This window comes from Cyprinodon variegatus, unplaced genomic scaffold (genome assembly GCF_000732505.1).
Source record: "Cyprinodon variegatus isolate N-32 unplaced genomic scaffold, C_variegatus-1.0 Scaffold930, whole genome shotgun sequence".
Classification (NCBI taxonomy): Eukaryota; Metazoa; Chordata; class Actinopteri; order Cyprinodontiformes; family Cyprinodontidae; genus Cyprinodon; species Cyprinodon variegatus.
Window position 1 is genome coordinate 229,025 of NW_015151383.1, and position 12,092 is coordinate 241,116.

At 36.9% G+C, this 12,092-nt stretch overlaps 2 gene segments (V, D, J or C); one reads left to right on the forward strand and one right to left on the reverse strand.

Moving 5' to 3' along the window:
• The window catches only part of LOC107100015, a 20,966-nt gene extending 12,527 nt beyond the window's left edge, over positions 1 to 8,439 (reverse strand). Inside the window, 3 exon segments of the V gene segment in view lie at positions 6,816 to 6,818; positions 7,930 to 8,252; positions 8,391 to 8,439. Coding sequence covers positions 6,816 to 6,818; positions 7,930 to 8,252; positions 8,391 to 8,439 — 375 coding nt within the window.
• A 2,435-nt stretch (positions 8,440 to 10,874) lies between these two features.
• Positions 10,875 to 11,321, forward strand: LOC107100023. The segment is given in 2 exon segments: positions 10,875 to 10,926; positions 11,014 to 11,321. Coding segments are annotated over 2 exon segments (360 nt in total).
• Positions 11,322 to 12,092: the final 771 nt, after the last annotated feature.

Genomic DNA, 12,092 nt, shown 5'->3' on the forward strand with positions numbered 1-12,092 from the left:
AGGTCACAGTGACTCAGCCTGCAGCAGTGAGAGCTGATCTGGGAGGATCTGTCAGCATCAACTGTAGGATTAGTCAGAATGTTTATGTTCATCTTGGCAGCCATTGTTTAACCTGGTATCAACAGAAAGGTGACCAAACTCCTAAGTTGTTCCTTTATGGTGCTAGCGCTCGAGCATCTAGGACTCCAAGTCATTTTACAGGCAGTGGATCAAACTCTGGCTTCACTCTGACCATTAGGGGAGTTGAGGCTGAAGATGCTGCAGTTTATTACTGTCAGAGTTTTCATGTCATCAACAATCAGTGGATCTTCACACAGTGAAAAACAGTTGCACAAAAACCTCCTTCAGTCAGACAGACCAGAAACTCCAGCTGAATGTCAACGCAGAGACTGAGACGCAGCTCACCAAACACACAACAAACACTCTCTGTGTTTGTTGTGATTGATAGAATTTGCCCTTTAGTGAAATTAAAACACATTTCTGTACATTTAGGTACAGATGGAAGAACACCATCTTAACAACCCAATAAAGATTTAGCTCACCTGGCTTAGCACATATCCTATTTTCTGACTTGGATTATTTCAGTCATAAAATTCTTTTGGTTTCACCCTCAACTATAATTTTGAAATGAAAAGAACGAGATTCTGGATACAAGCGTCTTATATGAGCTTTTCTGCAGGGTGGCTGAGTGTCATGGTCTGTTATTTTGTTTTCTTGTTTTATGCTTTCCAGTTACTGTTTGATTTATATTACTCTGTATTTCTGTATTTTCAATGTGGTTACAGTCTTTTGGTTTGGATTTAGCTCTATTAAGATTTTTACTTTGTTCCTTTCAGTTACTTTTAGTTCTAATGCACTGAGACTAGGGATGCGCGATTTTGCCTTTTTTGCCGATATTCAATATGCCGATACTCCAAATACTGAATTTTCGATTCCGAACTAATTTCACATCATGCCAGTCACAAAATTTAAGCATACTCTACATTTACTGTGATGCCCCACTACACACTGTATATTCCACAAATAATTACCATTGTAGAGGATAAAAACAGCATTTCATCTTCAGGAAAATGCAAAATTTAACATTTATTTTCAACACTGTTTCAAAAAACATTTTGGAATATGCTTATCCTGAGATTAACCTGACAATATTTAAACAAGAGATAAATCTCTTTTCTTCACAAATAGGAAAAAAGTGTACCTCACCAGTACAGCTGTATTGCACAGAATTGAATGTAAACATAAATGAAGTCCAGTGTAGGATTGCTGTTGAGGGACAAAGTCTTGGTTCCCCCACCCGTGACAAGGACCTCACATTCGTTGCAAATCGCAAACTTTAAGTCATCATTTGAAACTTTAAAAACGTTCCACAATGAAGACATTTTTCGTTACAAACGCTTTTGCTTTTCTGCTGCAACAGTTTGCCGTCTAGCGCGGTTTAATGACGTCATCAGGGAGCGTCACGTGTTGGCAAGAGCGCTCGCTTTAACACATTTCGCAAAATCTAGGCATTATGTTATCGGCTTTTAATTATCGGTGGGAAACCCCCTAAGGATATGGACAGATATCACATAATTATGCTAATATCGGCCGATAATATTGGCCGGTCGATATTATCGGACATCTTTAATTGAGACCTTATGTTATTCTGTTTGCATTGTTTAGAATTATATTTTTAACTTTTCTTTTGTGTTTTTCAATTATATTTTGTTCATTACTCCCTATTGTATAGATTAATATTTTTTCTAGCCTTTTCTTTAGTGATCACAGTCATTTTTAGATTATGTTTATGTATTTGTCTCATGTCCTTCCCGGCATCTAGTTTACCACAGAAATCATATATTTCTTATGTCATTAGATCAACATAGTTTCATTTTTTGTTTGCTTCTTAGCCTGAACTCTACCGATGGTCAGAGTGAAGTCCTGTGAAGTGATGTTTGATCCATTGCCTGTAAAATTATTTGGAGTCCTTGATGCTCAAGCACTAGAGACATAAAGGAACAGTTTGTCCACCTTTCTGTTAATACCAGGTTAAACCGTGGAGCTGCTGATGCAAAGTGGATTTATTTAAAAGTTTAAATGAAGATGCAGTATTAACTAAAGACCATCACATACATCTTGCTTCCTGTTGAAGTCAATCAGATTATTTCCATAGAGCCACTTTGCATTAGCAGCTCCATGCTCCAGTGCTCTGGGAGAGTTTATAGTCCTGAGAGTTGAACACTGGATGATTGACATCTGTCCTTCATGCCAACAGCAGACAGAAATACTCTCCATCAAAAACATGTCTTTGATCTGCGTCCTCATCTGGACTCTCCTCTGCTGCTGCTTCACAGGTAAAGTCCAGAGAATCAAACTCCTCTCCTCTATGAACATCTGTCCCTCTGAAATGAAGCCGACAAACCATGAAGCTGCTTTATGTTTTTGTCTCTGTGTCCTCAGAGTCCAGAGGTCAGGTCACAGTGACTCAGCCTGCAGCAGTGAGAGCTGAACTTGGAGGATCTGTCACCATCAGATGTAGGACCAGTCAGAATGTTCATGTTTACAACAGCAACCGGTATTTGGCCTGGTATCAACAGAAAGATGGACAAACTCCAAAGCTGCTCATTTATATTGTTAGCTCTCGAGCATCAGGGATTCCAAGTCATTTTACAGGCAGTGGCTCAAACTCTGACTTCGCTCTGACCATCAGTGGAGTTCAGGCTGAAGATGCTGCAGTTTATTACTGTCAGAGTACGCATGTTATCAGCAACCAAGTTGTATTCACACAGTAAAAAGCAGTCATACAAAAACCTCCCTCAGTCTGACTGATCTGAAACTAAACACAGCTGCAGAGGCTTTTAGATTAAAAAAGAAACTTCTATTCTTAAAATTCTACCGAGTCTCCATCAGATTAGTCAGGTAGCATACAAAGGAAAAACTGTTTTGTTTTTCATGGTGTCTTAACATACCATGAAATAGATTATGGAAGAAGATGTTTTTATCAGGTTTTCCAAAAAACACTACAGACTATTTAGGGAAGTGGTAGTACTTCTGGTCGCTAAAATTTTAAAATAAGGTAAAGTACGTACACTGCAACACATTTAGTCCAAAATTTTAGCAGGTCTTCTCCTTTGGAGAGGTAGGGCTCTTTTGTATTTCCACAGTGGCATCTGCTTTCACACTGTGTACTTCAAGGTTGCATCTGCAACAAAATAATTGCATTCATAAATTATCCTTGAAATAGTTCTGAAGATGTTGTCATATATTAAATGACACAAGCAAACTCTGCTGTTGAGTAGTTCCCACAATTTCTCTCCGTTCTCCTGGCTGCGTTGCTTCTGTGATTCTGCCTGATGAAGATGAACATATTAAAGAACAAGCATAGATAACTCTACTTTGCTCCACCTTCCAGGACAGATTTTGTGTCTTGCCATGGTGGTATAAGCATGACCTATGAGACACTAATCGGGTTACAAAACAGAAATCAAGAAATAATATATATAAATGCCACCAGGAAAGCTTCACTTTGATGGTTATTTTTCTAATAATAAAAAGTAATAAAATGCTTCTCCTGGACAATTTTCTGCTACAAAGATACCAAGACACATTGCTTCACTTCCCTTTAAAAAGTCTCTCCTCCTTATCAGCACTGAAAAACTATAATTCATCTTTGACTGAATAAAAAAATCCATGGAAAATCAGCCAAATATGCATCTTACAAAAATGTAACAAGTTAATTGAAGTGAAAAATGTGTTGTGCCTCATCAGTTTTTAAAAATTCCTTTTCATGCATGAAAATATGTTAAACTGATCAGCTTTAGAAAAGGCCTGGACAGCCTCTGATCAACAATAAACTCTTAACAGCTGGGACCAGAGAGGCAGGAGAGATATGCAATACACAAGGAGCTGAACGGGCAGCATGTTTCCACTTGAACTGAAATCAGAAAGCTGAATGGACAAAGTTTTAAAAGGCGGTTGAAAATATTTTACTTATTTTGTCTAAGGGGATCTAGTAGTTGTACATTTTTGGCTTTTTGTAAACTTTTTAAAATGATACAGGCTCAGTGTGATCAGCCATCTGCTGAGGCCAACTAGGGTTCAAGAAGACACAAGCAGAGATACAAAAGGCAACTGTAAAAGGCGGTCCCAACCAGGAAACGAGCTCTGAGCCAGCTCCCATGTTAGAGGATGAAGAGAGCACATCTAGCCAGTCATAGTCAGAGAAACAGGACTACACTGAAAAACAGGCCGATCTCCAACCTGTTTAAACAAAGGTGTTGATGGCAGCAGCACAGCTGATATTTCTCTCCAGGATGGAGTCACAGCCAAACAGAAACAGACCAGAGTAAGCTACTATGAGGAAAAGCAGAGAGAGTAGAACGTTAGATATTGAACTAACAGATTCTGCAGAATAGGAGAATAGAGATTGAATGAAGCAGAATGATAAAATAGGGATAATTCAGGATAATATTTGTTCCCTTTGTGTATTATAGGAGTACATTTATGATGGTATTATCTTAGTGTTTAGACCAAATGAAAGTAACTTCTTGACTTGATGTGGATGTTAGTTGATTGTTTTTTATAGAGATGCTTCAACGAATAAATCCTGTTAGATATTTAACAGTGACCACAAATCAAATTTGGTTTGAATAGTGATTCTATTGTTTGACTTAATTCTTTATGAAAACCTGGAAATAATTATGAACTTTTTAAACTCTGATGTTTGTTTTTTTTTGTCGTAAGGAAATCAAAGACTTGCCTTTAATAAGGTTTTATAAATTTGAGGTGTAAAGCGTTACTCTCTTTAGTCATTGTTTTGTTTTACACCATAAAGTTTTTTATTAATGATAAAACTTACAAAGAAACTTTGAATTTTGTAAAAAAAATATATATATATAGAACTTTACAAGCCTTCTCAAACTTTGAGAAAATATATAAGTAATGCTGGGTTTCCCATTTCTTTGTTCAAAGATCTCTGTAGAAGATCCCAGATGCAAAAAAAATTCAGATTTGGTTATTCAGACTGAGGTAGGTTTTTGTAAGATGAGTTTTCACTGTGTAAATGACCACTGACTGCTAATCAAGTGAGTACTTAGACAGTAATAAACTCCAGCATCTTCAGCCTGGACTCCACTGATTGTCAGACTGAAGTCCATTCCACTCCCCGGTCCACTACCAGTGAATCTGGAGGAGATTCCTAAAAATCTAGATGAGGTCAAATAAATCAGAGCTTTAGGAGCTTCTCCGGCTTTCTTCTGGTACCAGGACAGGCATGGTGGGGTACAACCTTGTGGTTGCACACTGGTCTTGCATTCAATAGTGACACTCTGGCCGAGTTGTACTGATTTGGCTTCTGGCTGAGACAAAACAATATTTTGTCCATCAGATTCTGAGGAGAGAGAAGAAACAGTGGATTTGAGATGGCGAGGTGAAACTCTGCTACATCCAAATGACTTTAAATGACAAAGAAATTATTTTCCTCACCCTGAGTGAAGCTGAGAAGAGCTGAGATGAGGATCCAGAACAAAGTCATGTTTTTGAGGAGGTTTCTGTGTCTTCTGTTTACATAAAGGACAGCTGTCAGTCATCCAATGTTCAACTCTCAGGACTATAAACTCTCTCAGAGCACTGGAGCATTTAGCTGCTGATGCAAAGTGGCTCTATGGAAATGTTCTTATTAACTCCAGTAGGAAGTGTAGTCACTGAAGTAATTGATAGTAACGTTTAAATAGGATTTGGTTACCAAAGTTTACATTTATTTATTATTTTTCATTTTATTGCATTTTGGACTTTTTTTTCTAAAAAGTTTCCCTGTAAACATAGACTTCTTACATTAGTCTCACAAATATATATTGTAATTTGTGCCCTGTTTGGTTCCATTTGGAAACATATTATATGCTCAATTCTCTGTCGTATTACAGTAGTATGGGCTCTACCAAAATAAATCTTGTTATTTTGCAGCAGCATTCATATAATTTGTTGTGGTACATCTATTTTGATAATCTCCCTATGCCAAGATCTTGGCTCTGATGGCTGGCCTAATTGCTTATTTTATTCACCTGCCTGACTCTGCCCGGTTTCCAATTACTGCTCATCTAATCCACCTGCTCCTGCTCTATATATACGGCTCTTGCCATCAGGGCAAGATAACTGTTGATGCTCTTATTCATGTTTATGTTCTCGGGGGCCATATGAGAGAGAGTTTTTTAGCTTTCTGTAGCGTTTCTGCTTTCTTGTTATTGATTGGCTCAGTGGAGAGAACAGTTATTTAGCGTTCTGTAGTTTTCCTGATATTCTGACCTGTTCTGCCTCTCAACCACTGAAACTGCCTGTTCTGAACGTTCAGTCGGAACTATCTGTGAACTCCTGGAACTCTTAACTAGTGTTCCTCCTCTAAACTGTATCCTTGACCAGACTCCAGACTCCTGGACCTCTAAGCCTTCCTGTTCTGATCTGTTTCCCAGACCTAAATTGGACTCCTGCTATTTCTCTGGGGCCGCAGCATCTGGGACACTGGTCGGCACCCGCTACATCTCATTGGCAGCCCTCCGGCTGGATCATAACTTGTCTTCTGGAGATAGACTGATCTGTTAAACCAGGATAGTGACTTAATTCCTTCTGCTGTCACGGTGGATTATGTTATTGTCCTTTCACTGATGAGGGCTTCATATTTACCAACACAATCTGACACAATCTTCTGAAAACACTGTATTCGGTTTTGTAGTCAGGTGATTCAGGGCTGATTCTTTGAAAAAAATGAAATAAATCACTTGAATACAAAACCAAATATGGTGTTGTCAGAAGATTGTTTAAGCTACATTAATAGCCCTCACTAGCTCCTTTATTTCATTTGACAATTCATAAAAAAACATTTTTAAATAAATTTATTAAGACCCGAAAAATCTTCCAGTATCTATTGATTAATTAACCTGTCCGTTCTTTGTTTATTACAACTCTAATACAAAACAACACTTGCCAGTGTGGACCTGATTCACATAGACAATGATAATGGATTCAATATGTCACTGCTCTCACTCTTTCTCTCCTGATTATTCTTTAATTTTATTGTGTCATTTGTCCTCTGATGTTTGGTCCCTATTTAAATAATAAACATTTACTTACTGAATTCTGCCATCTACCTACTATTTCAATAAGCATAAGAGGTTATTTTTCTGCCATTAATCATATATTTTCTTATCCATTCAGACACTTTTATTTACTTTTTATTTGTTCAGTTGGTTGGTTGCAAAATGTTCCTGTGTGTCAAAAATCTTTATCAAAAGACTTTTATCTTTCACACATAGAACTTTATTTTTATCTTGTTGATCTAATACATGGTATTAATAAATAAGCCAATAATAATATATTAATAAATATCAATTTAGAGATCTGCAACAGAACTGCATGAATAATTGGAATAATTGTATCATTTAAGAAAATAAACTTGTTTCAATAATCTAATCTCAGTGGCTCCAAAAAGCCTAAACAGCCACTGATGAACATAGGCGTCAAAGAAGCTTGTTAGTTTAAATGTTAAACTTCAAGTAGTGTTGGAGTATTTCAATAACTTCATTGGTAGAAAATGAAACATTACTAAAATACTGCAAGGTTTTAAATTGTGTTTTCTTTTATTTACATTTGTATTTGGTTTACTTCTTAAATTGAGAATAAACAAAATAAGAAAAGATTGATCTGTAAAAGAAATTTCAGTCAGATCTACTTCTTTGCAGGTAAGGGAATATCTTCTATGACGTTCTATCACTGTGTCAATGAGCTTCTGCTCTGCTTACCATAACAAACTCCTCAATCATCAGCCTTTACTCCACTGATGGCCTACAGAGACTGTATCAGTCTCTGCAGTAGATTCCAGCTGCACAACAAAGTTTAGTTTCTGTACAGTCAGACTGAGGGAGGTTTTTGTACAATAACTTTTCACTGTGTGAAAACCCACTGACTGTTAATGTAGTGCGCACTCTGACAGTAATAAACTCCAGCATCTTCAGCCTGAACTCCACTGATGGTCAGACTGAAGTCTATTCCATTCCCTGCTCCAGTGAATCTGGAGGAGATTCCTGAATATCTGATCGTTGTTCTGGAGATCAGAGCTTTATGTGCCTTTTCATTTTTCTCTTGGTACCAACCAAGGTAGTACTGTGAAACAGAGTTTTGACCTACTATACTACTGGCCTTACAGTTAATCGTGACAGTCTGACCTGGCTGCACTGATTTGGCTGTAGGCTGAGTCAGAGCAACAGTTTGTCCATCAGACCCTGAGGAGAGAGAAGGAACATTGGTCATGAGATGATTTTATATATATATATATATATATATATATATATATATATATATATATATATATATATATATATATATATAGTTTTCACATGACAGAAAATCATTTTTTTCACCCTGAGTGAAGCAGAGGAGAGTCCAGATGAGGAAGCAGATCAAAGTCATGTTTGTGATGAGGAGGATTTCTGTATCTTCTGTTATCCTGAAGGACAGCTGTCAGTCATCCAGTGTTCAACTCTCAGGACTATAAACTCTCCCAGAGCGCTGGAGCATGGAGCTGCTGATGCAAACGGGCTCTATGGAAATAATCTGATTGACTTCAACAGGAAGCAAGATGTATGTGATTATCTTTAGCTAATACTGCATCTTAATTTAAACTTTTAAATAAATCCTCTGATCTGATTAAATAAATCCTCCTTTTAAAGAATTACTCTGACAGAATGAAAATGAACTACCATCAAAAAGACAATAAATCATTCAATTTATGCAGGAATTGATTAGCAAATTCTGTAATTAGTGATGGTGAGATGAAGCCTCATGAGGCATTGAACCATTTGGCCAAATTGCTTCAACGATCCACACTGTTCATGAAGCTTCATGTGAACAATGTCACCACCTACTGGTGGAGTGCATAACTACAGCAAGTTATGTAATCTGGTTTGTTGCAATTGTTTTTCCGTTTCCTTTGAAATTGTTAATGATCGGTCTGTAAAATAAAATATTTTGTAATTTAACGAGAAAAATCATTTAACTTACACTGTTTTCTGCCATCTTAGTGAAATAATCTCAAGCAGCCAGTGAAATGAAAGGTGTTGGTAATTTTTATTCAAACATGATAGTTTTTCCACATTTTAATCAGGTTGTAAGTTATGTGTACAACCAATCATTTGGTCAAACCAACCAATCTAACTTTGGCAGTGTTTTCACCTACAGCCACTTTATTCTTTGTTAAAAATGTTTAGAACCTACAAGCTCAAGAGTGAAGGTCCATCTCTTATAGCTGACACCAATAGTAAGGAGATAACTCAGGGGAAGGCAATACTACTTAGAAAAATTGTTATAGCTGTAACCAGTGGCTTGCTCAGATTTTGATCATTACATTGCTTAATCTAACCAAACTAGTTTTAGATTGGTTGTTTTTCCAACGAATCTATTCTTAAAATATATTCAACCATCAAAGTTACAGCAACTCTCCTACAAACTCCCATATCTTGACTAAATACTGATGCTGTTTAAATGCCTGCCAGAGTTGCGGGTGGGCTGAACCACTTCCTGAAGCAGTCACGTGGTATGGCGGAGTAGCGAGGCTTCGGATGTCATCAATTTTGGCTCCTCTCCCAAATGAAGCAAGCCTCGATATGCGCCTCGTGGAAACGCCCCTTCCACTACTCGACACACGCCTCAAAACCTCTAATAACATCACTATCGGTAATGTGTTTATGACACTTCTGTTTTCTTTCAGTTTTTTTGTCTCATGAGAGTCTCTTTCATGTGTTTAGTGATTTGAATAGGAAAACCATATCCATGATACTCAATCAGAATAATCTTCACTTTTATTTAGTAGTATCAGTCTGGTTTTAAATCCCTGCATAGCACTGATTCAGCTTTGTCAAAACTTTTGAAAGACATCCACTTGGCAAAGGACTCTGGTGATCACATTATTCTTGTCCTGTTAGATCCGACAGCAGCCTTTAACCCCGTGGATCTTAACATTCTAATGTCTCTTTTAAACCACCTTGCTGGCATTCGTGGTGCTGCAATGAACTGGTTTAGGACTTATCTTTCCAATAGAAGTGTGAGTGTGAGCCTTGGGAACTACGAGTCTAGCGATACTTCTCATCCTTATGAGGTTCCAAGAGGTTCAGTTTTAGGACCCTTTTTCTTTTCATTGTACTTACTGGTCCTGGGATCCATCCAGAATAGGCACGGCATAATTTCTATGCTTACAATAGTCGGATATATGTGCTTATTAAAAAGAAAAAAGCCTTGTGTCTTGCACCACTACATGCATGCCTTAATAACATTAAAGCCAGAAGCTCTGAACGTTTTCTATCTTAATGAGGAAAAAAAATGAAGTGATGGTCACAGTAGCCTTTGTTAGTCCCCCCAGTTGGTTTTGAGTCTTTTTCACAGAGGGGCCTTAGTTAAAAATTCAGCTAAGAAATTACCTACTGGATATACAATTCACTTTTTTTAATCAAAAGGGTAGGCTTTAAAAAAGTCAGATGATGAAAGATTAACCGCTAAAAACCAGCCAAGTTATGTTTAAACCAACAAGAACCTTAAATTTCACACGTACAAAATTATTACATAAAATAAAGAAATGGTAAAACACATTTAGAAGACATGATAAGAAAAAAAGGCATCACATTTAGATGTAAGCAGCTCAGGTTACCCAAGAGTATTAATTTCCCCTAATCATTGATACTTTACATATGTATCAACAGTAAAATGGAGGCATTATGGACTGTAGAGTTCAGCACCATATGACTGACTCTGTGTTTGCATGTGTCCTGCCTCTCTGCTCTCTGTTGTTAAGAACTCAGTGTTGATCAGAGGCTTTCCAGGTCTTTCAGAGACACTGAACCACCAGCAGCACAATGATGATGCTACTGACTCTATTGCTGACCATCCTGGAGCTCCTGGTTCAGGGTGAGACTCTCTGCTCAAAGCTGAGTTTTGCTGTATTTAACGATAACAGAGAAAAACACCAATTCATATTTTATTCTTCTCTTCCAGGTTCATCAGGAGACAAAATCATGACACAGACTCCAGAATCTGTGTCTGTTGTTCAAGGACAGACTGCCACCATTACATGTAAAGCTAGTGAAAATGTTGGCAATGAGGTAAACTGGTACCTTCAGAAACCTGGGGAAGCCATTAAACTTCTTATTTATGAAGTATCAAACCGTCAGCCTGGAGTTTCTGATCGTTTCAGTGGAAGTCGTTCTGGAAATGTTTACACTCTGACCATCAGCAGAGTTCAGGCTGAAGATGATGGAGTTTATCATTGTAATCAGGATAACAGCACACCGTTCACACAGTGATACAACGTCGTACAAAAACCTCCCTCAGCAACAGAGGAACTGATCCACAGCTGCATTGAGGCAGAAGTTTTTCATAAACCACTTTTTAAATATAGTAACATTTGACTTAATAGTGTTGATTTCTTATTTTATAACATATACCATTCATAGGTAGCTCACTTAACAGGATCTATGATTCAACTAAGTTTAAACCTGATAACTATAATAAGCATCAGCTGTTCTCAGTGGGGAACAATTCTACCCATACAGTCAGTCAATGGAGACATTAAATGTTTATTAAAGACTCATATTTTCACATTGCATGTATTTTAAGTTGAGCTAAAGTTATAATTTGGTTTGTTGTTTTAATTTACATTTCTACTTTTCATTATTCTCAGTTACAGCACTTTAAATGGATTCTTAAATGTTTTGAAATGTAAATGTCTAACATTTATATTTTTAAGGTTATAAAAACTGAAGTGCTATATGTTTTCAGGTGCTGTATTTATAAGTTTTACCTCGAGTTCTTATTACAATGATGGTTTATTACACAAAGTAAGGATAACTTACTTTGTGTAATAAGTTCAAAAATTGAATCACTTACTTAAACTGTGCCTAATTTAGATTGCCTTGTCCATTTTTTGATATTTGTTTTAAAGTTTATAAAATTCTCATGACTCTGAGTGATAAAAGAAAATGACATAAAATGGTTTGAGAATTATAAATGCATATTTTATCATTCAATGAAGGACAAATGGTTAAGATTTAAACATTTTTGCAATTAACACTGGG